At 43.7% G+C, this 26,845-nt stretch overlaps 2 protein-coding genes and 1 long non-coding RNA gene across 3 annotated transcripts in view; 2 read left to right on the forward strand and 1 right to left on the reverse strand.

Annotated features, from left to right (window-relative positions):
* Nucleotides 1-4,875, forward strand: part of LOC134800885 (ankyrin repeat domain-containing protein 17) — a gene marked incomplete at its 3' end in the record, with an annotated part of 63,159 nt that extends 58,284 nt beyond the window's left edge. Inside the window, exons 41-46 of the mRNA XM_063773425.1 lie at nucleotides 401-584; nucleotides 1,043-1,131; nucleotides 2,410-2,619; nucleotides 3,303-3,419; nucleotides 4,112-4,267; nucleotides 4,585-4,875. Of these exons, the coding sequence (XP_063629495.1) occupies nucleotides 401-584; nucleotides 1,043-1,131; nucleotides 2,410-2,619; nucleotides 3,303-3,419; nucleotides 4,112-4,267; nucleotides 4,585-4,875 (1,047 nt within the window). The remainder of the gene's footprint in view (nucleotides 1-400; nucleotides 585-1,042; nucleotides 1,132-2,409; nucleotides 2,620-3,302; nucleotides 3,420-4,111; nucleotides 4,268-4,584) is intronic.
* A 3,635-nt stretch (nucleotides 4,876-8,510) lies between these two features.
* Nucleotides 8,511-14,298, forward strand: LOC134803542 (uncharacterized). The gene is made up of 2 exons (XR_010146000.1): nucleotides 8,511-8,643; nucleotides 13,745-14,298. It is a non-coding gene; the product is annotated as an uncharacterized LOC134803542 (long non-coding RNA).
* A 3,281-nt stretch (nucleotides 14,299-17,579) lies between these two features.
* LOC134803550 (alpha-2-macroglobulin receptor-associated protein) lies at nucleotides 17,580-26,541 on the reverse strand. The gene is made up of 7 exons (XM_063776352.1): nucleotides 26,268-26,541; nucleotides 25,979-26,191; nucleotides 25,342-25,552; nucleotides 24,941-25,105; nucleotides 23,706-23,803; nucleotides 21,697-21,786; nucleotides 17,580-17,809 (listed from the first exon to the last, which is right to left on the reverse strand). Exons 1-7 carry the CDS (start codon nucleotides 26,454-26,456, stop codon nucleotides 17,678-17,680), a joined length of 1,098 nt encoding a protein of 365 aa, XP_063632422.1. The 5' UTR covers nucleotides 26,457-26,541; the 3' UTR covers nucleotides 17,580-17,677.
* Between the last annotated feature and the right edge of the window lie 304 nt (nucleotides 26,542-26,845).

Consider the following 26,845-nt stretch of genomic DNA (forward strand, 5'->3'; position numbering starts at 1 on the left):
GGTCGAGACTCTTCGCTATGAAACCGTTGGCTGACACGACTATAGGAACAATGATCGTCGAGTCAACATCCCACATGGCGGTTATCTCGTGAGCTAAGTCTAGGTACTAAATGCAATGATTATTATTATAATGCGAACCATCTGCAGACAATGAAAAATAATACCTTTTCTCAGTTACATTTTTCTTTTCTAAACACTGTAGAATTGTAGAAACTTTTATATAACGGATTACGAAAATAATGACTTGCTCGATCATAAAACGTCTCAAATGAGTCATTCGATCAATCGATATTTGTTATAAATCAATCGAGTTCACAAATCCTGTTACTGTTTTATATGTTACGTATATCGCCGCTTCGTCGTCCTTAAACCTTAAAGTTGACCGAGATGTCCTATCCAGCAGGTGTACCGCGAGCAGGTAGACGTGAGCAAGGCGCCGGGCTACCGCGGCGCGGCGCCGGGCGGCTGCTCGCCGTGCTCGCGCACCTCCTCGCACGGCTCCACGCCGCCGCCCGCCTACCAGCCGCCGCAGCCGCCCTTCCACCAGCCGCTGCCCATCGGCCCGCTCCCGCCCATCTCGCTCAGTGAGTCCACTACCTGTACTCCACTACCCGTTCCGTAGCCGTAACCGACGTCTCAATACACAATCGCATTTCCACATCCAATTGCACATATATGTAAAAAAAATGGGCAAAAATGCTAAATTTTTCCAAATTGTGCTAACAGATGTTTGTTCTATGATGATATAATGTCGATATATGACGTGACCTTTAACTACGGAGCGAAATTTATATCTGTACGACGATGTTTCTGCCTAAGTTCTTTTTATATTGTAGAAACATCCCCAATAAGCTTTTACATTCAATACTTTAAACTGACGCTGATTCACTAGAAAATAGACATGACTTTTCGAAAAAAAGCCAGTCAATATGTCTTATCATCAATATGGAAAGCAATGTACATTCAAATATCATTCATATCAATAATATTCAGAATGAGGTTAATATGTAGCATTATTTTTAAATTATTTGCCTTTTTTTAGATAACAGTGTGAATACGATGGACATGAGTGGATTATCTCGAAACGGACCTATCTATCAAGACAATTCTAGGAATGGACACAACATGATGGTAAGTTATTATTTTTTCACGCCACTGTTCGAGTAAAAAAGGCGGGATCGGAAAATGCTTACTGAATTGGATAGTGTAAATTGTGTTTGACTAAAAAATACAAGAAACACGTAAAAAAAGTTCTTCTAGTGAAGAAAATTATATTCTTACGCTGACGCCTACCGAAATTCAAGAGACAGCACAGGCAGTGGCTAGTAATTTGCTACCAGAGAAATCGCGGACTAGTACTTATAGTTATGCAAATGTTTTCTTATTTCCTTGCAGTAGAAAAGCACTATGTAATGCCTCGGCCGGAAACGCTGAAGACGGACTCGTATTATTTGAGGGACTCAAACTCACTCGTCCATCTTTTAGCGGTTTTCCAACCTCTCCTACAATGTACCATATACATCCTCGAATCACGAACTAGGGTATACTTTGTGCACTCGTATTTACATTATTTGACACATGTCACTCACAACAGCAATAGAACGTAAAATGTCTTGCACATCGAAATTACAAAGGAAGACAATTGCACTGCGAACGTTTACGTTCTACGTCTTTTTTTTAAATTTCGGGTTGGCAGGACACCACCGTTATAAATCGGTAGTCATCTAAGTAAATCGATATAAATTTTTCACTTTAGGTCGCAACAATTCAATTCAATGTTTTATTCGTAAAATATACATTTTACACGTCAAATTTTTAAACATTATTAAATCTACGTAAATTTTGTTATAAATCATTCATTCATTTTTGTAAACAAAGCATTATTAAATTGATTATATCTTCTTATTATTATTTACTAACCATATAATTCTAGCTTTATTTAAATCTCAAATAAAAATTCATTAAACGTCACAATTCGATACCTCAGTCTAGGTGCCATCCAATCGTAATCGCTTGCTGTGACAATCGATTTGGGTTAGTTACATCTCTATATACATCAGTCATAATGTGTCAAATAATGCAAATACGAATAATCCCACTATAACGAAACTTGCTATTTTATGTCCTCCTCACCTCATCTAGTAGTAAATAACTTCTAGATTACTAACCAATTACTCTGACGTTTGTCAAACTCGATCGTATACTTTAACATAATTAGTATAATCACAAATATCACAATAAAGTAAAACACGCCGCCCAAAAATAAATACAAAAACCACCTATCAATCATAAACTAGAGACAACCAAGTGCACACCTGCGGCCAATACGTTACTGGTTACCGACCGTGTAGACGACTCCAAAGAAGGTAGAATACTTTCGGAATAACATCCGTAATCTGTCCACCGCAGGTGTCAATGGGCGGCGGGCTGGGGCTGGCAGGCGTGGCCGGCGTGGCGGGGGTGGCGGGGGTGGCCGGCGTGGCGGGCGTGGCGGTGGGCGAGGTGTCGCGCCTCAACCCGCGCGCGCCCGACTTCGCGCAGCGCGCGCCGCACATGGCCGCGCACCAGCACGCGCCGCTCCACCCGCACGCCATGCACCACAACAAGCACCAGCAGCAGGTCACTAGCCTAATATCCTAAGGCCCACCGTACGAAACAAATTGAAATATGTTTTCATTTCTTTTATTTTGATATCGAACGAAACATAAGTAATGCAACTTTATTCCAATTGAAAATGGTTTAAATTACATTGAAGTAATTAATACTACGGGTACACATGCAGTAATATTAGTACGCCGGGACCGAATTATTTCACTGCGATTTTAACCGTGCAGAACGACGGTGCCGTCAAGTCAGACTACGTACTCACTCCCGTCCATTAACCCCCTCGAGTCCCATAGATAATGTCAAAAACGTCTAAGTCCCAAGGCTTTTTGACTTTTCATACGTTCGTGGAAATTGCGCCACAGCCACGAAGAACACGCTCGGAGCGTGCGTTCCGTGGCCTTCTGATTTAAAGTAACTTTTCTGCCGAGACGATATCGTGTCCACGGGACTTAAATGGTTAATTTCTGTCGGTGCCAGTTTAATTGTTAGTTGACACAGTGATCCGCGTGCAGCGTCTCATTATTTCAGAATGTATTTTTTGCTTTATTACACATTAAAAAGCTTAAACCATTCTCTAATAGAAACACAGGAAGGTAGATAGTAACATTCCCAAAGAATGTGAGGCTGAGACAACCGTATACCAAGACCTTACCTAAAGATTGACCATAATCCTAATTAATATGATCACTTCACAGCAGCTGTTTGCGGGTGCCAGTGGCGCGGGCGCTAACCTCAGCACGCTGCTCATGTACCAGCCGCAGCAGGCCGCGCCCAAGCCCATGCACACGCCGCAACCTCACCTACAGTACCAGGTACACGAAAACTTTATGTTATAGAGTGCTATGGGGGACAGCATGGGGAAACTAGAAATACTATTAAAGATAAAGGAAAACTTGTCTTACAAACGATTAGGTCTTTATTGCGTAAACAATTTTGACATATAGGCTAAAATTTAAATCACGTGTGAGTTGTCCCTAAAAATTAATAAAAATAAAAAGACTTATTTTTCGGATCAACTCAGTTTCGTGCACGGATCTTTTTGTTATTTGGAAAGAAAAAAAATGGAACAACAGAGTTACTCAAACTTAATATTTTAAAAATCAGCATATTAAAAAGTGACCTTCCTACAGTTCCGGCAAAAGTGAAAATAATCAATTGTATTCTAAAACCAGTCCCTTATGCTCTGGTTTCCTATATATAGCGGTGCCGTCATATAGCGGCCGTCTCCATAAAAATACTACGACATCCATATTTATTTAGCCGTATTATTTAGTGTGGAGACGGCCGCTATATGACGGCACCGCTATCCTAAGAAAACCGATCTTTAGCCAGATTTTTTGGTGTATTCCCATTTGCCCCTGTCGGGCACAGATGGGAATAAGCGCTTCATATAAATCATTCCCATTGTTTCCGCCTCATGTATGGCGGCGGTCTCGTGGGGCGGGGACAAACCCCGAAGAATACCCAGATTTTTTAAATAATTAACAATGTATATATTTTTCAGTCCCTATTGGAGCGTGGTGTGGGAGTAGCGGCGGGAGGCTGGGGCGAGGAGGAGGAGCGCAAGCCGCGGCCGATCGGCACCGAGCGCGCGTGGAAGCTCACCGCCGACTCCGACTGGCACCACCCGCACCACATGCCCGATCACGACCGATACCAGGTACGCACCGTGACAGGCTCTGATTTTTTTTTTATTCTGGCTTACTCCCTGCAATTTTGCACAGGGTGAATTTGCCAATGTCGGTGTTGACTTTCACACGTGAGGAGAATGTTCGGTATAATAATTTTGTATTTTTGGGAGGATGTAGTTCTCTGATTTTACCCGATTTTCTTTAAATTCTTGGTTTGAATTTCTGACAGCCTTTGTTTCAATTTTCAACGCGCCGTGCGGTTGACAATGGGTCTATTTACAGAATATAATATGTATACCGTTTCCGCTTCGTTTAGTTCGGGTAGTAAAGATGTACATTCCTTTAGCAGGGTGCCGGGGGCATGAGCGGCGCGGCGCACGGCGCGCACGGGGCGCACGGCGCGCACGGGGCGCACGGCGCGCACGGGCTGGAGTACGGCGCGGGCGCGGGCGCGGGCGCCACGGCGGCGGCGCTGTCGCTCATGCACGCGCTGCCGCTGCACTACCTGCCCGCCGCGCCCGACCCGCGCCCCTGGGACCACGCGCCGCCCACGCAGCCGCAGGCGCACGCCGACAAGCAGGTACCTACTGCCCGTCAGTACGGCGCGGGCGCCACGGCGGCGGCGCTGTCGCTCATGCACGCGCTGCCGCTGCACTACCTGCCCGCCGCGCCCGACCCGCGCCCCTGGGACCACGCGCCGCCCACGCAGCCGCAGGCGCACGCCGACAAGCAGGTACCTACTGCCCGTCAGTACGGCGCGGGCGCCACGGCGGCGGCGCTGTCGCTCATGCACGCGCTGCCGCTGCACTACCTGCCCGCCGCGCCCGACCCGCGCCCCTGGGACCACGCGCCGCCCACGCAGCCGCAGGCGCACGCCGACAAGCAGGTACCTACTGCCCGTCAGTACGGCGCGGGCGCCACGGCGGCGGCGCTGTCGCTCATGCACGCGCTGCCGCTGCACTACCTGCCCGCCGCGCCCGACCCGCGCCCCTGGGACCACGCGCCGCCCACGCAGCCGCAGGCGCACGCCGACAAGCAGGTACCTACTGCCCGTCAGTACGGCGCGGGCGCCACGGCGGCGGCGCTGTCGCTCATGCACGCGCTGCCGCTGCACTACCTGCCCGCCGCGCCCGACCCGCGCCCCTGGGACCACGCGCCGCCCACGCAGCCGCAGGCGCACGCCGACAAGCAGGTACCTACTGCCCGTCAGTACGGCGCGGGCGCCACGGCGGCGGCGCTGTCGCTCATGCACGCGCTGCCGCTGCACTACCTGCCCGCCGCGCCCGACCCGCGCCCCTGGGACCACGCGCCGCCCACGCAGCCGCAGGCGCACGCCGACAAGCAGGTACCTACTGCCCGTCAGTACGGCGCGGGCGCCACGGCGGCGGCGCTGTCGCTCATGCACGCGCTGCCGCTGCACTACCTGCCCGCCGCGCCCGACCCGCGCCCCTGGGACCACGCGCCGCCCACGCAGCCGCAGGCGCACGCCGACAAGCAGGTACCTACTGCCCGTCAGTACGGCGCGGGCGCCACGGCGGCGGCGCTGTCGCTCATGCACGCGCTGCCGCTGCACTACCTGCCCGCCGCGCCCGACCCGCGCCCCTGGGACCACGCGCCGCCCACGCAGCCGCAGGCGCACGCCGACAAGCAGGTACCTACTGCCCGTCAGTACGGCGCGGGCGCCACGGCGGCGGCGCTGTCGCTCATGCACGCGCTGCCGCTGCACTACCTGCCCGCCGCGCCCGACCCGCGCCCCTGGGACCACGCGCCGCCCACGCAGCCGCAGGCGCACGCCGACAAGCAGGTACCTACTGCCCGTCAGTACGGCGCGGGCGCCACGGCGGCGGCGCTGTCGCTCATGCACGCGCTGCCGCTGCACTACCTGCCCGCCGCGCCCGACCCGCGCCCCTGGGACCACGCGCCGCCCACGCAGCCGCAGGCGCACGCCGACAAGCAGGTACCTACTGCCCGTCAGTACGGCGCGGGCGCCACGGCGGCGGCGCTGTCGCTCATGCACGCGCTGCCGCTGCACTACCTGCCCGCCGCGCCCGACCCGCGCCCCTGGGACCACGCGCCGCCCACGCAGCCGCAGGCGCACGCCGACAAGCAGGTACCTACTGCCCGTCAGTACGGCGCGGGCGCCACGGCGGCGGCGCTGTCGCTCATGCACGCGCTGCCGCTGCACTACCTGCCCGCCGCGCCCGACCCGCGCCCCTGGGACCACGCGCCGCCCACGCAGCCGCAGGCGCACGCCGACAAGCAGGTACCTACTGCCCGTCAGTACGGCGCGGGCGCCACGGCGGCGGCGCTGTCGCTCATGCACGCGCTGCCGCTGCACTACCTGCCCGCCGCGCCCGACCCGCGCCCCTGGGACCACGCGCCGCCCACGCAGCCGCAGGCGCACGCCGACAAGCAGGTACCTACTGCCCGTCAGTACGGCGCGGGCGCCACGGCGGCGGCGCTGTCGCTCATGCACGCGCTGCCGCTGCACTACCTGCCCGCCGCGCCCGACCCGCGCCCCTGGGACCACGCGCCGCCCACGCAGCCGCAGGCGCACGCCGACAAGCAGGTACCTACTGCCCGTCAGTACGGCGCGGGCGCCACGGCGGCGGCGCTGTCGCTCATGCACGCGCTGCCGCTGCACTACCTGCCCGCCGCGCCCGACCCGCGCCCCTGGGACCACGCGCCGCCCACGCAGCCGCAGGCGCACGCCGACAAGCAGGTACCTACTGCCCGTCAGTACGGCGCGGGCGCCACGGCGGCGGCGCTGTCGCTCATGCACGCGCTGCCGCTGCACTACCTGCCCGCCGCGCCCGACCCGCGCCCCTGGGACCACGCGCCGCCCACGCAGCCGCAGGCGCACGCCGACAAGCAGGTACCTACTGCCCGTCAGTACGGCGCGGGCGCCACGGCGGCGGCGCTGTCGCTCATGCACGCGCTGCCGCTGCACTACCTGCCCGCCGCGCCCGACCCGCGCCCCTGGGACCACGCGCCGCCCACGCAGCCGCAGGCGCACGCCGACAAGCAGGTACCTACTGCCCGTCAGTACGGCGCGGGCGCCACGGCGGCGGCGCTGTCGCTCATGCACGCGCTGCCGCTGCACTACCTGCCCGCCGCGCCCGACCCGCGCCCCTGGGACCACGCGCCGCCCACGCAGCCGCAGGCGCACGCCGACAAGCAGGTACCTACTGCCCGTCAGTACGGCGCGGGCGCCACGGCGGCGGCGCTGTCGCTCATGCACGCGCTGCCGCTGCACTACCTGCCCGCCGCGCCCGACCCGCGCCCCTGGGACCACGCGCCGCCCACGCAGCCGCAGGCGCACGCCGACAAGCAGGTACCTACTGCCCGTCAGTACGGCGCGGGCGCCACGGCGGCGGCGCTGTCGCTCATGCACGCGCTGCCGCTGCACTACCTGCCCGCCGCGCCCGACCCGCGCCCCTGGGACCACGCGCCGCCCACGCAGCCGCAGGCGCACGCCGACAAGCAGGTACCTACTGCCCGTCAGTACGGCGCGGGCGCCACGGCGGCGGCGCTGTCGCTCATGCACGCGCTGCCGCTGCACTACCTGCCCGCCGCGCCCGACCCGCGCCCCTGGGACCACGCGCCGCCCACGCAGCCGCAGGCGCACGCCGACAAGCAGGTACCTACTGCCCGTCAGTACGGCGCGGGCGCCACGGCGGCGGCGCTGTCGCTCATGCACGCGCTGCCGCTGCACTACCTGCCCGCCGCGCCCGACCCGCGCCCCTGGGACCACGCGCCGCCCACGCAGCCGCAGGCGCACGCCGACAAGCAGGTACCTACTGCCCGTCAGTACGGCGCGGGCGCCACGGCGGCGGCGCTGTCGCTCATGCACGCGCTGCCGCTGCACTACCTGCCCGCCGCGCCCGACCCGCGCCCCTGGGACCACGCGCCGCCCACGCAGCCGCAGGCGCACGCCGACAAGCAGGTACCTACTGCCCGTCAGTACGGCGCGGGCGCCACGGCGGCGGCGCTGTCGCTCATGCACGCGCTGCCGCTGCACTACCTGCCCGCCGCGCCCGACCCGCGCCCCTGGGACCACGCGCCGCCCACGCAGCCGCAGGCGCACGCCGACAAGCAGGTACCTACTGCCCGTCAGTACGGCGCGGGCGCCACGGCGGCGGCGCTGTCGCTCATGCACGCGCTGCCGCTGCACTACCTGCCCGCCGCGCCCGACCCGCGCCCCTGGGACCACGCGCCGCCCACGCAGCCGCAGGCGCACGCCGACAAGCAGGTACCTACTGCCCGTCAGTACGGCGCGGGCGCCACGGCGGCGGCGCTGTCGCTCATGCACGCGCTGCCGCTGCACTACCTGCCCGCCGCGCCCGACCCGCGCCCCTGGGACCACGCGCCGCCCACGCAGCCGCAGGCGCACGCCGACAAACAGGTACCTACGAGTACATCCCCCGTCGTCTATGTGCGCACTTGCGCACGACATGTCCGCATACTTGTCGATCTATATGTAGGTTCTTTACTTAATCCGACGACGGGATATACCGGGTGTGGCCTGTAACACGAGCAAAAAATTAAACTGCATTTATTAATTATATATATATATAGACGAAGCTCATTTGACCTCGAAAATATATCTGACACTTATCCTGACTATATTTTTAACTTTCCATCGTAGCGTTACTAATCGATATAAGATCCTGATTCTAAGATTTCATGTAGACAATCTACCGCCGTACCGCCTCTATGAAACTAATACTTATTATGCGATATCACCTAATGGCACGTGCATGCGTTTGCGTTCTTGCAAAATTATAAAGCCCCGTCTCCATATCGCGCGGCAAGCTATCAAACATTGGCTCGCGTGGCAGCCGCGCGCAATGGATACCGGGCTGGCTCGCGAGCCAACTCGATCATTGGCTCGCTCGAACGCGCCGCGCGACGAACCATTCATTGTCGATTTTTCGACACGCGGCAAAGGAAAATTCGCGCAGTTGGGACGGATGTGTATACAGGGTGGAAAGGCACGACGATCCTTCCCGGAAGTATTAGGTCGTTTAAGTGATACAGAGACTATTGGTAATGGTAAGAATCGTTAATTGAGTAAAAAATAAAAATTGCAAAAATACTACTTTTTAACTGTGGTGATAACCCTATAACATGTGCACATGACGGCTAGATTAAGGATCTCCGTCGGGAAAGCTCGGGACTTTACACTTTTTTCCGATCGTTGACAGTATCGCAATGATGTATGAATGACGCATAAATGTCAAATAAATCAAATGCATGCAAAAATATTACAAACAATTTTATTACTTTCTTAGATAATTACTTTTTTCCAATATTTAATACTATCTTCTTTTCACATACGGTGTTCAAATGTACCTCCGTGTATTACAACGCCGCCGCAGCCCGTACCCGAGTATGTCAATGCACATGCGATATAGTGTATGCTCTTCGTCATTTATCCTCCGCAGAAAGCACCAATTAGCCTTTGTCTCATTTCGTCCGCAGTTTCACATTCCGTTTGGTTTGGTACACCATATCTTTTACAAAGCCCCACAAATTTAAATAGCCACGAGCATCTAACATTTTTATTTGAAGAATATGACATTCAATAAGTATAGTTCAATGAAAATTTAATTTCAAACATCAGACGTCTTGTCTATTTCCTACCACGCAAGAAGGTTTGTTAGTTTGGTATTGAAGAAGTATTTATTCTTGATTTATTCTTAGTATTTCATTTTTGCAAGTTCATTTGGTGCAACTAACACAACCTACATGTAATTTTTTATTATTTTAAATAGTTTCCAATTATTCGAAAATAATTTTGTGAAACGTGTTAAGAAACTAAAACCTTTTTATCAGTCAAGGAAACCAGAGATATTTATAAGACGATTGCGTACTTTTGAGTGGTTGTCAATGTCACCATTTGAACTGTCGTTGTAAACAATGTTGTGGTTAGTATTATTAATATTAAGGAATAACATAACTATTTCATTCAAGTATTGAACAAGTGGAACCACTAAGAAAGCGAAAATCCTGCAATGATTCTTACCGTGCTGTAAGCAGACCTAAAAATGGTTAGATGGCAACAAATTAGCATAATTTCCTGTCGAATACTGATTGTTTACAAGTAAGTTCATTGACCCTGTCACCTGTTAGGGTTAGAACAAAGTAGTTTTTTGCGTGGATGTTTAAAAGGTCATAATTTAGAAACGGTTGCCCATATTAACATAGTTTCTATGGAGAAAATATAGAGCTTAGGCTAAACTATCTCCCATTTCCGGAAAGGATCGTCGTGCCTTTCCACCCTGTATATTTCAATTGGCTCGCGCGGCCGCATACATGTACATTAATTAAATTATACGGCTACGGCTTTAATCTATACATATAATAAAGCTGAAGACGGTCGAAAGTCTGTACATGGAAGATAATTGAAAAAAAGTTGGCTGGGGATACTTAGAATCGATAACAGAACACGTTCCAAAAGTTTTTAGAATTTTTGTCTGTTTGTCTGTTTATCTGTTTGTCTGTTTATTTGAACGCGCATCACGTGAAAACGGCTGAACGGATTTTGATGAAAACTTCACTAATCTGTCGAGAAAATTCCCGGCCAGGTTATAGGCTATAAAAATTCAACCCCTAAAAGGGGGGTAGCCACAACACTCGATTGACTTAAGTTTGCCCCTGAATCTTATAGCGCTACTTAGGAAGGAGGGGCAAACTGTTTGCAAATATGTGCTACCACTATTGAGTACCCTGGTAAACTAACAGATGATGGCGCTGAATTTAATACGTTGTGACATGAATAAGCCACCGAGGAAATATTTTGCCAAATTAACTCTAAATTTAGAAGAGGGGGTAAGGATATCAAAAAAAATAATTGAATAGTTGATTTAATAAATTAATAATACAACAAAATGAAACAACAGTAAATTAATTGCCCCTCATTGCACAGTGCCATCTTTTGGGGAACTGAGTAAACATTAAGTAATCAAGAAAACTAAAAATGAGTTTACATAGTTAAGTAGTGGTAAAATAAACACACATATCAACACGCGTATAATTGCATAATTATTTAAAATTATAAATTTTCTCCATCATGAATTATACCTAATCGTAATTATATCGCACCCATATCAAATCCATATTCATACGTAGGTATCGCCTCCTTTATGTACTTAATAATGGCCACGAAGGTGGGTACTTTGAAAAAAAAAACATTAACCTCTGTCATTTGCAGTGCCGGATTAACCCTTTTAGAGTTTTAATCAAAATAAGCACTTGCTTAGGGCACCACGTCTAGGGGGCACCAAAACCGTAGGCAAATAAACGCGCAGGCTGCATCAGCGTTGCAGTCGTCGTGGAGTAGGTACCTACATGAAACTTTTATACGTGTACAAGTACCCATCTAATAACGAAGGGTCGTAGGGATCAAGTAAGAGAGTACGTAAGAACATCTCCAACGTAGGCTTTCGATTTGACCTTACGAGGAGGCCCTTAAAGTCATGGAAAAAATCTTGCTTTCGGGCTTGCGGACAGCCGATTTTTTCGACATAGGTTACCGATTTTATAGCGAATTTTGCTCTCTTGCACGCCAGATTTGTCGGCCAAGCCGAGTTGCTCCTTAGCCGCGTCAAAGTGTTATAAGGGGCCCCGTGAAAACCGAAAACTAAAAGCATCCCATCAAGTAGCGCTTTCGAGTGAAGCCAAAGAGCGAGCAGTAGAAGAGTCGTGATTACATGCATAGATTCGACTTCAAGCCACTCTTTTGCAGTTCGGCGTAAGGTCTTATGCGAGGTCTTCTGCCTTATGGCAAAGTTGATCTTCTGCCTTAATTACACTTGGGCGTGGATCCAAATCCAAGCTTTCCTCTTTCGCAGCTGGGCCTTCTGCCTTGCTCACACTTCACATTCACTTGGTCAGTTCCAAGCTCTGCTTTTTTGCATCTTTTCTGTATGAGAACAACCTCGCTGAGACCCTTAAACATTGAGCCCTATGCGAAGCTAGGCTGATAGAAAACTGTCCCATCCCTTCTCTGTATGAAATCCTGGACTCGCGCCTGGTTGGGACTAAAAGTAAAAATTTACAACTGTCTATCAAATTGCGTTTTTTATACCGAAAATTTTCGCGCTCGCTTCGCTCGCGTTTACAATCACGTTATAAGGTATGGTAAAGGTGATATTCGGTTGGCGACTGCAGCAGCTTTACTCTGTTGTAACGTTACTGCTGCAGCACTGTCAATTTTCGTGATAAAATGATGTGACTGATTTCCATACTACAAGTAGAAATGTACAACTGTCTATCAAATTGCGTTTTTTATATCGAAAATTTTCGCGCTCGCTTCGCTCGCGTTTACAATCACGTTATAAGGTATGGTACAGGTGACATTCGGTTGGCGACTGCAGCAGCTTTACTCTGTTGTAACGTTACTGCTGCAGCACTGTCAATTTTCGTGATAAAATGATGTGACTGATTTCCATACTACAAGTAGAAATGTACAACTGTCTATCAAATTGCGTTTTTATATCGAAAAATTTTCGCGCTCGCTTCGCTCGCGTTTTCAATAACTTTCTAAAATATGGCTCCTGCAGCAGCATTACTCTGTTGCAACGTTACTGCTGCAGCACTGTCAATTTTCGTGATAAAATTATGTGACTGATTTCCATACTAAAAGAAAGAAATGTACAACTGTCTATCAAATTGCGTTTTTATATCGAACAATTTTTGCGCTCGCTTCGCTCGCGTTTTCAATAACTTTCTAAGTCAAATTGCGTTTTTTATATCGAAAAATTTTCGCGCTCGCTTCGCTCGCGTTTTCAATAACGTTATAAGATATGATAAAGGTGACTGACATTCGGGTGGCGACTGCAGTAGCATAACTCTGTTGCAACGTTACTGCTGCAGCACTGTCAATTTTCGTAATAAAATGATGTGACTGATTTCCATACTAAAAGTAGAAATGTACAACTGTCTATCAAATTGCGTTTTTATATCGAAAAAATTTCGCGCTCGCTTAGCTCGCGTTTTCAATAACTTTATAAGATATGGCGACTGCAGCTGCATTACTCTGTTGCAACGTTACTGCTGCAGCACTGTCAATTTTCGTGATAAAATTATGTGACTGATTTCCATACTAAAAGAAAAAATTTACAACTGTCTATCAAATTGCGTTTTTATATCGAAAAATTTTCGCGCTCGCTACGCTCGCGTTTTCTATCTTTTTCTAACATATGGCGACTGCAGCAGCATTACTCTGTTGCAACGTGACCGATGCAGCACTGTGAATTTTCGTAATAAAATGATGTGACTGATTTCCATACTAAAAGTAGAAATGTACAACTGTCTATCAAATTGCGTTTTTATATGGAAAAATTTTCGCCTGCCGCGCGCGGCGGCCGCGCTATTTCGTTCAAGATAGTGCCAAAATTGGCTCGCGAGCCAAAATACAAGTTTGCCGCGGTCGAACATTGCTCGCGCGGCCGCCGCGCGATATCGAGACGCGGCTTAACATGTTTTATTATTGTTGACAGACATGGAGCAAGTGGACCCACTAGAGAAGCCCTCGCCGGCGCCGGCCGCGGCCGCGCCACGAGACTGTCCCGCGAGGATTATATATAATTGTAACCCTTGGAAACGGTGTAGATATTAGTGAGAAAGAATTATATTATACAGATTATCTATATACATAATAGAGAAAATGTCCTATCGAGAAGAGAAATACTTATACTGTACGATCGACTGAAGTGAGCATTAAACGATTCATTATAATGAAACACGTGAGGGGTCGGTTGTAGTTTTATTTGTTACTGCCGCTCGCTGCCGGCCGCCGTTGTTAGACGAATTATAGTTGTTCTAGTGCGCGCCCTCGCGCTAGTGGTAGCTTGGAATGTGATTCCGTACGCGCCGTGTTTTGCGTTGCCTTGCGCGGCCCCAGCCGCCGACTATTTACATATTTTACACTATATTATGGCATAATACGATATTAATTTGATTGAATGCGCTCGCAACCCGAGACGGATTATAAACGTGTATTAATAAATTTGCTTGTACATGAAGATTAAATATCATATATTGATGCACTGTATCTACTGGTGTTTTTAATAATACCACCTGTTTCAGGTAATTCTTTTTTATAGGTTCATTTGGGTAACATGTATATTTATAATTGTAAGTAAATTATTACTGAAGACTTGTCTCGAATAATGATGCAGGATCTGCGGTAAGTTCTAGGCAAATAAACCGTTGTCAAATTTAATGCGTGTGTTCTTGCCCGCGCCGCGCTGCCCCAAAGAATAGGTAACAGATTACAATAAAAGTCGATCTATTAAATATACAGATTTATTAGATTATTTATATACAGAGAGATTCTTATTTACGTACATTTATTAGTTAACATTTAGCAAAAGCTGCCTAGCACTTGTAACAAAATGACTATGCTACTATACTTCAAAATAATTAATATACCTACACAAGTTTTTGCCTTAATAATTAAGGTTCGTTCTGAACAAAAACTGTGTAGGTATATTTTAATTATTTTGATGTATGGCATAATAATTTTTGGCACTCTGATATATTCGGCCTGTAAAATTGTGTCGGTAACTAGTTTGATTTATACGTCATCTCATCATTTAGTAGAAGTTTGACGTTTAAAATAACACTTGCACTGCGTGTGCTATTAAAATCGTTGCAGAATTATCTTGGTCGAGCTCTGTAGATTTTGTTACTACACATTCACTGAATAGTGCACATTACATTTGCTCCTGCTCCTGCATACGGCGCATATTGGCATTGGAGCACTTGTTCAGCAAAGAAGAACAAGAGAGAAACATGTTCCAGCGAGAGCAACCCGCGCTATCTGTAATCTGTAGCAACTGGAGCAAGTAAAGGTGCGAGCGTAAGTAGCCGGTGGATGTAGCTTGGAAATGAGGAAAATTTATGCGCCGTGTGCAAGCTGCACAGGAGGCAAACATGTAAAAACTTCAACAATCCGTCGAGTATACCTCTACCACAGAAAAGTGCCACTTTGATCCCTCCTAGCAGGGAAGAAAAAGCCCTTTTTCGAATAGGTGATGTGAAAAGATTGTTGCTGTTTTTAAAACACAGATGTATTAAGTCAGGCGGATGGCGAATTTTGAGCCTCAAGGTAGACTAACATTATTTATAATTCAATGATTAATCAGCTGTAGTGAAGAAAAAACCCTCTGACGGAAGGGGCAAAATTACTACCTAAGGGTGGTATTTCAATTACAATTTCTTTGTCCAATGTGTATTGTTTCTCACATTTTGCTTTAATGAGAGAGTGAGACGCTCTGACATTGGACAAAGAAATTGGATAGGTGGAATACCACCCTAAAACATGTTAGCGTGCCGCCACACGATTTGTAAAAAATATCAATATAATATATTACTGTCAGTGTTGGACTGGAATGGAGGTATATTCGAGACTTAAGTGACTCGGCTACAGCGAAATGCTATACATGGAAGTATTCTGTCCGCTCAATTATGACCCAACGCAAACTACCCCGCGATAGGCGGTACTTACAAACTGCTCGATTGGCAATCTCAGTACCACCGAGATGACAGTCAGTGACAAATGGCTAAATTGATTTATAAAAACAACGTTTTTTTCTAATTAAAAATATATTCATGTGTCGTGAAGTGGTGCAGAAGTTATTTTAGTTCATACCAAGGACAGTGGAACACTTTTCACTTGTAGTAAACAGATAACTTCAGTAGAATTTGGAAAAAACATGACGATTTGTTTTCAATACTACCGTGCTAAGCTAAAACGTAACAACTGCATACGACTTTCATAACAACATACGACTTTTTAAATTGCGAGGATAATAGGGATGGTGTTATGCTAAATGAAGTAGACTATTTTATTAACTTGTGTTTGGTTTAGGTATTTTCTATATAATTATAAATTCCTTCTTACCGGTTTTTTTTTCTTTTTTATTTCATGAGATGGAGCTATAAAAAAACTACCTAGTTATTTCAAATTAATAATCAAATTTGGTATTGTCATTTTACATTACTTTCCATTCAGATTCCCACAAGATGCTATTCGCAGAGAACTATGGAAAAAAGCTGTCCAATTAGAGAGACATGAAATTGAGTTGATGCCTGGCAAGATATCTAGAATATGTTCTATTCATGAGATATAACCCGTGAGATAATCATACCCGGTCTCCTATATGTAGATACATTTTTCCTATCATGCTTTCACTGAATTAATTTAACAAATACACACATTATCTGAAAATGTTGATCATTTGAATCCACCCTCTACTGTCACATATATGTAGGTTCTCTCTCAAGCCATTTCCGTCAGTAGAAAAGAGCGGCAAACATATTAACTCACATTATAGACGGGTCTAACGCGAATTATATTCAATTACCTTGATTTACCGACGTAAGTAAATCAGTTTCGTTTCGTATAATGTGAGTTAATATGTGTTCAAAACGCGAAAGTTTAAAATATTATAAGAGCGGCAAATTTAGAAAATGTAAGCGCGCGAACGGCTGTGGTCCTATACAAAATTTTAATTTTCTACTGACAAACTTGCTTGACCGGCTATATACATATAAAATATTCTGACCTGAAAGTGGGGATTTATTGTGACTCCGTCTGTTCAAATATTTTTGACCCGATTCGTGTACCCATGTAAATTTTGCAGACTGTATAGCCAGTCCGATTTCTAAGATCAAGTTCGCCATACATTTACTATGGCGTACTTGAACTTCGAAAAATGGACAGACTATACCTGAACGTGACTTCGTACTGCCATGCAGATTGATAGTAAAATATACAAAATACTTATTATAGCGGAATACATTTATACAACAATGATATATTTACTTATGTTGTTTTAGTCTGTCATGTCATAACAACATTTTAACTAGTTATCTTTTAATCTGCATTAAATTATTATACGTGAATTATTTGACTGGTTCTTCACTGTATGGCATAAACCTATCCCTGTCCAAGTCATATTCTAATCAAATATGAACCGCGAACTCTCAGCGGCCAGTACGTACAGCAAGAAGGTTATTAGCGGATTAATGTCGCTGATTGGTAGTTATTGACATTATATGCATTTCATCTACACTTAGCTATGTACCATTAGTGTAATAAAGATGACTCTTATTTTGTTTACCAGCTTTGATTACAGGCTCTGTAAACGCGTCGTCTTATTTGAATGTAGGCGTAATTGTGTATGTGTGCTAATTTGGCCCGAGAATTTGAACGGTAATGTTCCTAAAGGCGGTATCCATGGTTATGTATGATCGCAGCTCGGCTACCAAATGTACTCTTGACAGCATGTGCTGGCAACGTCACGACCTATCATTTTAACGAATCAAATAAGCCGTTAGGCTCTCCCATGTGGATTATTGGGTTCATAATGCCACCGAGTAAGTAAAAACAACAGACAATACTTATAAGTACTAGAAATGATAACTTATAACTCCGAGTGCCTCGCGAGGATCCTGCTCTCTAGGTCTTGGTGCAGCTTCTCCACCTTACGAGAGTGCTTCTTGATCATCTGCTGCTGCTCCTCGAAGTGGTCCACCTTATCGCCAGCCGCCGCTATCTGTACAAATACATCGTCTTATGAAGGCGTTGTAAGAAAAATATTGCAACAAGTTACATTAAGTGCGGGTATCTTTCATTAACCTAGTAGCATGATCATGCATTTGGCAGAAAGCTGATTAGAAATGATCTTGATATATGATAATGTCTATAGTTAGTTTATTTAGCATTAGAGAAAAGGTAAAAAATCTTGACGTGACTTTGTTGAAAAACACTTTTAAAAAATAAAAGTTACGGCAAATATGTAACAATTATGAATCATATACGATTACTTACATTATTTTGCTTTCATAAGTAATAGTTACTGATTCTAAAAAAGCGTTTTTAAGGCGCTCTTATACTCGAGTTTTACGTTTTCAAGGGGGTGAAGCAGACGAGTGGTAGAACGGGCAGGCGGGCGCCCCGCGCGGCGCACCGCACCATTCCCGCGCAGCACGTCTACGTCCTTATTCTGACGACATCGGTATTCTGAATTGTCAGTTCCGGGATTTTTTCCGGCAATTAATATTGAATAAGATTTATTAGCAAATTCGTATTTTCATGAGTACTTAATGAAATTAAAAATGGTAGGTAAGACGGTGAGTGTAAATAATTATTAATTATAAACAATATGAGTGTATACCGCGACAAACTGAGAATCTAATCAAATGATGCCAAATTATTATGAGACAGAAACTAGTACTTACTAATAGACCTTAAAAATGTAATAGAGTTAGACCAAGAAAAGTGTGCAACGATTTTGATTGCACACGCAGTGCAAGTGTTATTTTAAACGTCAAACTTCTATGAAATTATGAATAACACTTGCACTGCCTATGCTATCAAAATCGTTGCAGACTTGGTCTAACTCTAGCAGTCAATTTCGGGTAAGTAGGTAGTGAAAATAAGGAAGAATACTAGCAAAGCTAAGATAATTTGTGGGACTATTGAGTTATGCATAGCTCCAATAAGTAGATAAAATTAGCTATCTTCACAAAAAAAAATTATAACTCTAACTGTAATTACTTACTATTTTTCTAATTTTGAATTGACGAGTAAAAGTCAAGCATTTAAAGATTGTAGACATTCGAGTTAGTTAACAGCTCAAGAAAATAAAAAAAACTGCGGAAATAATTCGTATAATTTTGAAAATTGGCACAGATATACCTTGTAGTGTCCAGATAAACATACTTAAAGTCCTCGAGCTTAGCGGGTGTGCTGAGGGTGTAGGGGGGAGGGGGGTGAAGGTACCTTTTTCATCTTTTTGCTCATATCTCGAATATCTGTACGAATAGCATACAAAACAATAACAAAAGTTTTAACATAAAATTTCCCCCACCCCCCCCAAAACACTTTATTGTACAAAAATCAAAACAAAACGGGAACAATAACATTCATCATTAGTACAAAGACGAACTCCTACAAATTTGGTTATTTTTATTTTTACGTTACGATCAATAATTTAGGGTTGTTAAAGATATAAAAAAGTCGATTTAAGAAAACGTCGTTTTTTCGTAATTGTTCATCACAAATCAATTTTTTAGTTTAGAATAAGCAAGAATATACATATAAATCAGTTACGCTGACAAAGTCGTAAAATAAAAACTAGAAAAAATATTTAATAGGGTAGTGGCTCCCTTATATGAAAAGTGGGCATGTAATTTTTTTTCGCTTCAACCCTATAGTGTGACATGTCGTTGGATAGGTATTTTAAAATAAATACGGTTTTTTAGAAAACATTTTTTGATAAAGTAGGTAGTTATTTTAGGAAAAACAAAATGTACGTGAGGATATTTTTTTTCGTGTCAACCCTATGGTATGGGATGTTGTTGGAAAGGTCTTTCAAAATGAATAGGGGTTTTAGAAGAACATTTTTTGATAAAGTGAATATTTTCGGAAATAATCGCTTTGAAAGAAACAAAATGTGTGTGACAATTTTTTTATCGTTTCAACCTTATAGTGTGGGGTGTCGTTGGATAGGCCTTTCATAATAAATAGGGGTCTCTAAACAACATTTCTTGATAAAGTGAATCATTTCGGAAATAATCGTTTAGAAAGAAAAAAAAAATTCCTTCGAACTTTTGAACCATGTGTCCAAAAAATATAAAAAAAAATCATGAAAATAGTGCTTAAAAAACTCAATCAAATAAAATTAAAACAAACTTGATCTGTTAAGCTGTTTATGAGTTATCGCTAAAAGTCATCCCTTCTTATTTTAATTAAAAGCCTGGCAACCCTTATTTGTGACCGGATTTTCGCAGGCAACCCTATACCATTGTACTTGTAATAAAATTACCATCATTTTGATATATAATTCAAGCGTCAGACAGATGAGTGCAATTATCGATATAAAATCACCTCTTTAAACACGGCAACCACATAATAGTGACCGGAAAAAGATAGGCAACCTAGTTGATTTATGTTGTACAAGTTGTATACTTTCCATTGAAACTTATTTCGTTCGTCAGACAAATCGGTAAAATTTGCCGAAAAATTTTTTTTAATTTTTTTTTATTAAAAATAGCCTTGACCATATTTCTTTAGGCAACCCTATTTATTTATGTTCTGGAACATAGTTTCTTTCATATTTTCATAGTTTCATCCGTCAGACAGATTGGTGAAGGTCGACCATATATGTGGGATCTCCTACTATTTGAATCCTGTATATCTATGTTTAAAAATTATTCAATTAATTGATTAATTTAATAGCCTTTTAAAATATGTTTACACAATTTATCAATCGTGACTGAATTCCGGATTGGTTAGATGGGTGTGTGCCTTTGCTGCTCAACTTGTTATAAAAGACAATATGACGGACGAATGTCTCAAATGTCACCGTATTTAAGAATTATTTTGCTTTTCTTCGTAAGTATGTTGAAAAACATTGTGTGTATAACATATTTGCATATTTATGAACCGTCCGCTAAACTAGCATAGGTCCGACGCCGACAGTGGTCACGGGCGTACTGGCGTGAAGAATGGGCGCAAGGTATTGCCGCGTAGGGTGTAATTTAGTAGGCAAAATGTTAATTTCATAAAATGATGAATGAAAAAATTAACGTATCGATAAAAGGACAAGCAATAATGAAGATTTACTTAAAAGCTATCGACTTAAGTAAGTTTCATATACATTTTCGTCCTAGTACTTCTGACATAAGGAAATAAAGACAGTGTTAGGCATGTTTTCAACTTAAGATTCTATCGAGAAAATAATGAGCCGTCGTGTTTCTGACCAGCAATAACGTAGTTCAAGGACTGAAGTTATACATACTAGAAAATAATGCATGAAATCCTTGTAAAAGTCTGTAAATATGGTGACAAAAAAGCGCATTTTAGTACACACCGCGCCTTAAATTAAAAGACACGTCAAGACCGCGTAGTCTTTTTCTAATGTTAACAAAACGAACTATAGTGCAGAAACCTTTAGTAAATAGGGTAATTCGCCAGTAACTGGCCGCCCTAAACTAAAAATGAATTCTATTCATATATACCTAAATAGAATTCATTTTAGTATAAGGTGGCCAGTTATTGAAACCTTATACTAAAATGAATTATGTTTATAGGTGAATAGAATTCATTTTTAGTTTAGGGCGGCCAGTTACTAAAACCGGCCAGTTACTGGCGAATTACCCTATTGATTTCTTTCGCATTCTTAAAACAAACTTGAATAAACCAGCAAATTTAAAAAAAGCATTATGAAAGTAAGTAGAGTTAGACCGTAAAAAGTCTGCAGCGATTTTGATAGCCCACGCAGTGCAAGTGTCATTTTAAACGTCAAACTTCTATGAAATTATGACGTATAAATAACACTTCCACTGCGTGGGCTATCAAATCCGTTGCAGACTTTTGTTGGTGCGACTATAACAACGGAACTTGGTCATTTAGTAAGCAAATAAAACAAAAAGTAACCTTGCTGTGATGCTTATCGAAGTTGTTAACGTGGTCTGCTTGGATGTGGCGCAGTTTGAGCAGCCTGGACTCGTAGTGCTGCAGCTCCACCTGCAAAGCAACATCAGTAAACACTTAATTCTAGATCTTTGGAATTTATTTATAATAACAAGATTACAAGGCATAGTATATACGATTTATCGACCACATTCGCGCCAATAGAATTTCAACCTTAACAATCCGATTTAAGGTTCAAATTAGATTGGACTTTCGGAAAATGTGATTTGTCTTCAAATTTATCATCAATGCTGGATTAATTGGAATAAATTTGTTTTTTTTTTTTAACTTGAAAATTGGTGGGTCCTGGAAAAGGGTTAAAGAGGTCCCACAGCTATTAGGTCAAGGAATGAGGTCAGGGGTCTTATTTAACTTCAGAAAGTTGCTTAAAATAATTTAAATTGGGTTATTCCCACTAGTTACCACCAAGTTCTTACCAGTGGTAACTACTGCGAATTTTTTTCCCACCTTTTACCACTGGTAACTACTGGAAAAAAAAAATTCCCACTAGTTACCACCAACTCGGCTTGGTGGTAACTACTGGGAATTTCTATTCCCAGTAGTTACCACTGGTAAAAGGTGGGAATTTTTTTCCCAGTAGTTACCACCAAAATATTGTTAGAATTCAATACTATACAGTATAAATAGTATAGTATAAATAGTATAGTATAGTATAGCGTGCTGTAATAAATAATTATGTGTCAGTTAGTGATTCAGTAAACTGCTTTAAAAGTGATCAAAAATATTAAAACAGTTTTAGTCGTATACGAATGGTATTGGTTGACATAATTTGATAATTATATTATCTATCGGGTGGCATGTGAGCTAGACTGAAAGCTCACGGATCGTGGTAGTTTTTGTCATTGTCTTATGCCAACATTAGGATTAACCAAGATGCGATGAGAGTTGTGGTGCAGAGGGAACAAATAATTAGATAGCTTGGATATTATTATTACATATTTACCACCACTAGTTCTTCCAATAAACATGTTTTCCAAAAGAATAAAAGTTAAATACAAAAATGAAGTGTACGAATATGATGCCCCTCTGGTAGAGTGTTATTACCATCCCGCTAGCGTGGGTGTTTAAGCAATCGAGCTAACCAGCGTAACATGGCCGAGCGATGTACTACCCGAGCGTAATGGGAATGCGAGCCTATGCTGGTTAGTCCGAGCAGTCGGCCCATCTGAAGCGCGCCCTAAGCGGTTTTAATAACAACCATGCCCTGTACTTATTTTGCCTGACTACAAATTATGAATACCTACATATTCCAGCTCTGCGTCGTGTTATGTGTTATGTGTGTGTTGTGTGTGTCTGTGTGTGTCTCTCTCTGTGTGTGTGTGTGTGTGTGTGTGTGTGTGTGTGTGTGTGTGTGTGTGTGTGTGTGTTGTGTGTGTGAACGAAATGAAGTTGCTGTAAATAATAAAACGAAATCAGTTCTGTCGGTTTTTGTCTGATTTGTTTGTTGGTTTGTATAAATATGTAATTCAATTTACAGTTAATAAGATAATATTAATCCGGATAACTAATAATAATGGATAATTTCTACTTAACTAGAATGAGACTCTTCTATTTTAGTTTTTACACTTATACCGGTAAAACTGTTTTAATATTTTTGATCACTTTTAAAGCAGTTTACTGAATCACTAACTGACACATAATTATTTATTACAGCACGCTACATTTATACTATACTATTTATAATGTTTTTATTAGGATTGAATTCTAACAATATTTTGGTGGTATCTGCTGGGAAAAAAAATTCCTACCTTTTACCAGTGGTAACTACTGGGAATAAAAATTAAAAATAAAAGCCGATTTGGTGGTAACTAGTGGGATTTTTTTTTCCCAGTAGTTACCAGTGGTAAAAGGTGGGGAAAAAATTCCCAGTAATTACCACTGGTAAGAACTTGGTGGTAACTAGTGGGAATAATCCTTTAAATTGTGTAAACCTGAGATTAATTGCCAATTACCTTCAAAGATTCAAGTTCATCTACAGTGAAGTTGGCAGCTGTAGCTATTTTCCATAGTCCTTGTACTTTAGGCTCAACAAATTCTTTGTTATTAGGACCTAAAAAATAAAACATGCACATTTATTTTATACAGTGAAACCTGGTTAATTGGCACCTGGATAAATGGAAAACCTCAATAATTGCAACCAAAAGTCCGGTCCCGGTCCCTTGAGATCAAAAGGCCTCTAGAATTGAAATTTTGGCTCCTCTATAATTGCTATTTAGATTTTAGTGCTTTTCGTAATTTTGCCTCTGTAATTGACCACATTGCAACTAAGACCTCTATAATTGACACTGTGCTAAAAAAACCGTTATTATTGCTCTTCTTTTTACCTCTATTATTGAAACGAGTCTTACTTATTACGTCTGTAATTGAAATAATGTAGTTGTAGACAGCAGAAACAATATTTTAATTGCAATGATCATTTTATTTATATCTTCATCCAGAATTCAATTAATTTATTGGGTATCTATCACAGCCTGTAGTAGGTGAAATAGTTTTGATTAAATCAAAAACAAAGTATGCTTTTTACATTCTAATAAAACTTTCTTCTACAATTCAAGGGAATTTTTTAAACCCAAATGATTAATAAGAAAATAAAGTAGTAATTAATGTAGTGTAAAAGTGCAAGTACCTATAGACAGAAGCCATATATAGACCAGAAAACCAGAACGTAAGCGTGTAAATCTACTTTCAATGGTTATTTGCACCTCCATAAAAGAAATTTGTCAGAACGCAACCTCTATTAATGAAAACCTCTATAATTGACACAACGAGTTTTTGAACCTCGTTAATTGACACGACCTGCTTAAATGAAAAACCTGGTTAATTGACAAAAAATGGCCGGTCCCTTGAGATTGCAATTATCCAGGTTCCACTGTATTACAATGGTGACAAACAAGCGTGCAGGCCACCACCGCCGATACGCGCAACGCGCATGTGACTCTAGTAAGAGTTACATGCGCATTGCCAAGCTTACATAGATTCATCCTTGGGATCACTGGAAACCTTACCAACAGGAATACAACACTACATTCCTACAGAGTTAGTAGCAGCTATGTTATGGCTGTGGTCTTCTGTAAGGTCAAAGACATTTCACTGTCTTTTGATGTGACATGTTTATGCCAATGACATTTTTTATGTAGATTTAGTAGGACAGCTGTTTTAGAGCTACACAGCTACCAAGGGTTATTACCTCTGGCTGTCATTCTCTGAAGCCTGTCATATCCGTCCCTCAAACCTCTGTGTTTATCTCTTACTAAATTAGCTGCATCAAGGTAATCCTTCTGGCCAATTTCATTGTTTTTTGTCTGGTAATTAATTTCATTGAATTTGTCCAATTCTTCCTCATTGACAGCATCTAAAACATCAGCAAAATAGAAATGATAAATAAAGAAAAGAGTTATTATGATTTCACAAGTAACATTTTAGAAACACTATTAGAAATGCATTATTGTTGATAATCAAATGAATTTGTATGTGAATTTTCAACTTTGTAAATTTAGTTTTTTGTGATATAGGAGGTAAGACCAGAGATTATTAAAAATGATGAATATAAGGCAGTCATAAGACAAATATATCTGTGTTTAGACATACTTTTAAAACCATCACTCTTAATATTATCAACATTATTGAGCAGGTCATAATATTGGTCTATCTTCTCCTGGTGATGGCTGAACTCCTCTTTCAGAGCCTCAAGCTCTTCACTGGTGAATCCTGAGGCCTCAGCCTTTGACCAGAGCATGTTCAACTTCTTGTCTTTGAAAATGCTTCTATTGATATGGTCATCCAATGCAGAGTTGTGAGCCTGCAAATTATATTCCAGTTATTATTATTATCTTGGATTATACAGATAACACCTAAACACAAGCCATATTGACCTTACTGTGGGACTAACTCAATTTGTATAAGATTGTACCATAATATTTATTTATTTATAATTACATTTTAAAATAAGTTTGGTTGTGACTAAGATATAGAATGAATATTTTATAACTAGAGATAACCCTGCCACTGTTATCAATAGTATAGTGTATGTATCAGTTCACCACACAATGAATGAAGTACTGAAGAAAAAAATTTATAAAAATTAATATGTACGAAATTTGAGTACTTTATTCATTAACAGTGAGTAACGCCCCGTTATTTTAACCCTTCGTGTGATGTGAGTGACGTCGAGGGGCGTCAACCATAAAATAACATAGCTCATGATCATTATATTTTTGATTCTTACTGGGTGGTCCTTGACCTTGCCTCCTGTGTGGTCGTCAAAGTGTTCCCGAAGCCCATAAACGGTCATGATGTTGGTGAGCTTCCGCCGCAGCTCCGCCTCCTTCAACCCCTCCTTGTCGCCCCCTTCGCTCTTCACGCGTTTATACGTCACTTCTTCTTTGTCGTGTATCATCAAATCACTATACAGTGATTGCAGTTTCGGCTCGCTTAAGCGCTGTAATTAAAGGGATAAGATTGAAAACTGTGTTTATTAGTATCGTTGGATATAGCAAACAATAGTCTTTATTTACCTGCTTGGCTTTCGTCCACAAAATATTAAGCTTGTTCATTCTGAACGGCTTCTCTAAAGTTCTAAAATCAACCTTTTTGTTCTTCTGCTTTTCATTAGCATTTTTAGAGTACTTGTTTTCACATAAAACAAAACTAAGCAAGAGCAACAGTATAAAACCCTGCAATGATTTTGTAAGCACGAGTTTCATGATGTCCAAAACTTATTATATCATTCACGAAAAAAATAATATTTTTACAGTATTTTATAATTCGCTGTCGCGTATTTTGATTACTTTTCAACAAATTAGAGTTTAGATTGAGATGAGATAATCACACATCAATACCGCTGGTCGTCCAAATCGTTATCGGGATAAATGACAGTTATATGTCATTATGCTGTCAGTCTTGACGTCATTGTTATTGGTATTACCAGTATCAAAAAAAACTGGACAAGTACGAGTCGGACTCGCCCACCAAGGGTTCCGTACTTTTTAGTATTTGTTGTTATAGCGGCAACAGAAATACATCATCTGTGAAAATTTCAACTGCCTAGCTACTTCGAGCAACACGGAAGGGAGGCGGTATTCGCACTATTTCC

Source organism: Cydia splendana, chromosome 2 (genome assembly GCF_910591565.1).
Source record: "Cydia splendana chromosome 2, ilCydSple1.2, whole genome shotgun sequence".
In the NCBI taxonomy this organism is placed as follows: domain Eukaryota; kingdom Metazoa; phylum Arthropoda; class Insecta; order Lepidoptera; family Tortricidae; genus Cydia; species Cydia splendana.

What these genes read in the sequence shown, in the direction of transcription:
- LOC134803550 (XM_063776352.1), bottom strand. Translation starts at nt 26,456, where the DNA reads ATGAAACTCGTGCTTACAAAATCATTGCAGGGTTTTATACTGTTGCTC. An exon ending in TAAGAGTGATGGTTTTAAAA is followed by an intron (nt 25,106 to 25,341) that starts GTATGTCTAAAC and finishes CTGATGTTTTAG; the next exon opens with ATGCTGTCAATGAGGAAGAA. An exon ending in TCGATAAGCATCACAGCAAG is followed by an intron (nt 17,810 to 21,696) that starts GTTACTTTTTGT and finishes GTATTTGTACAG; the next exon opens with ATAGCGGCGGCTGGCGATAA.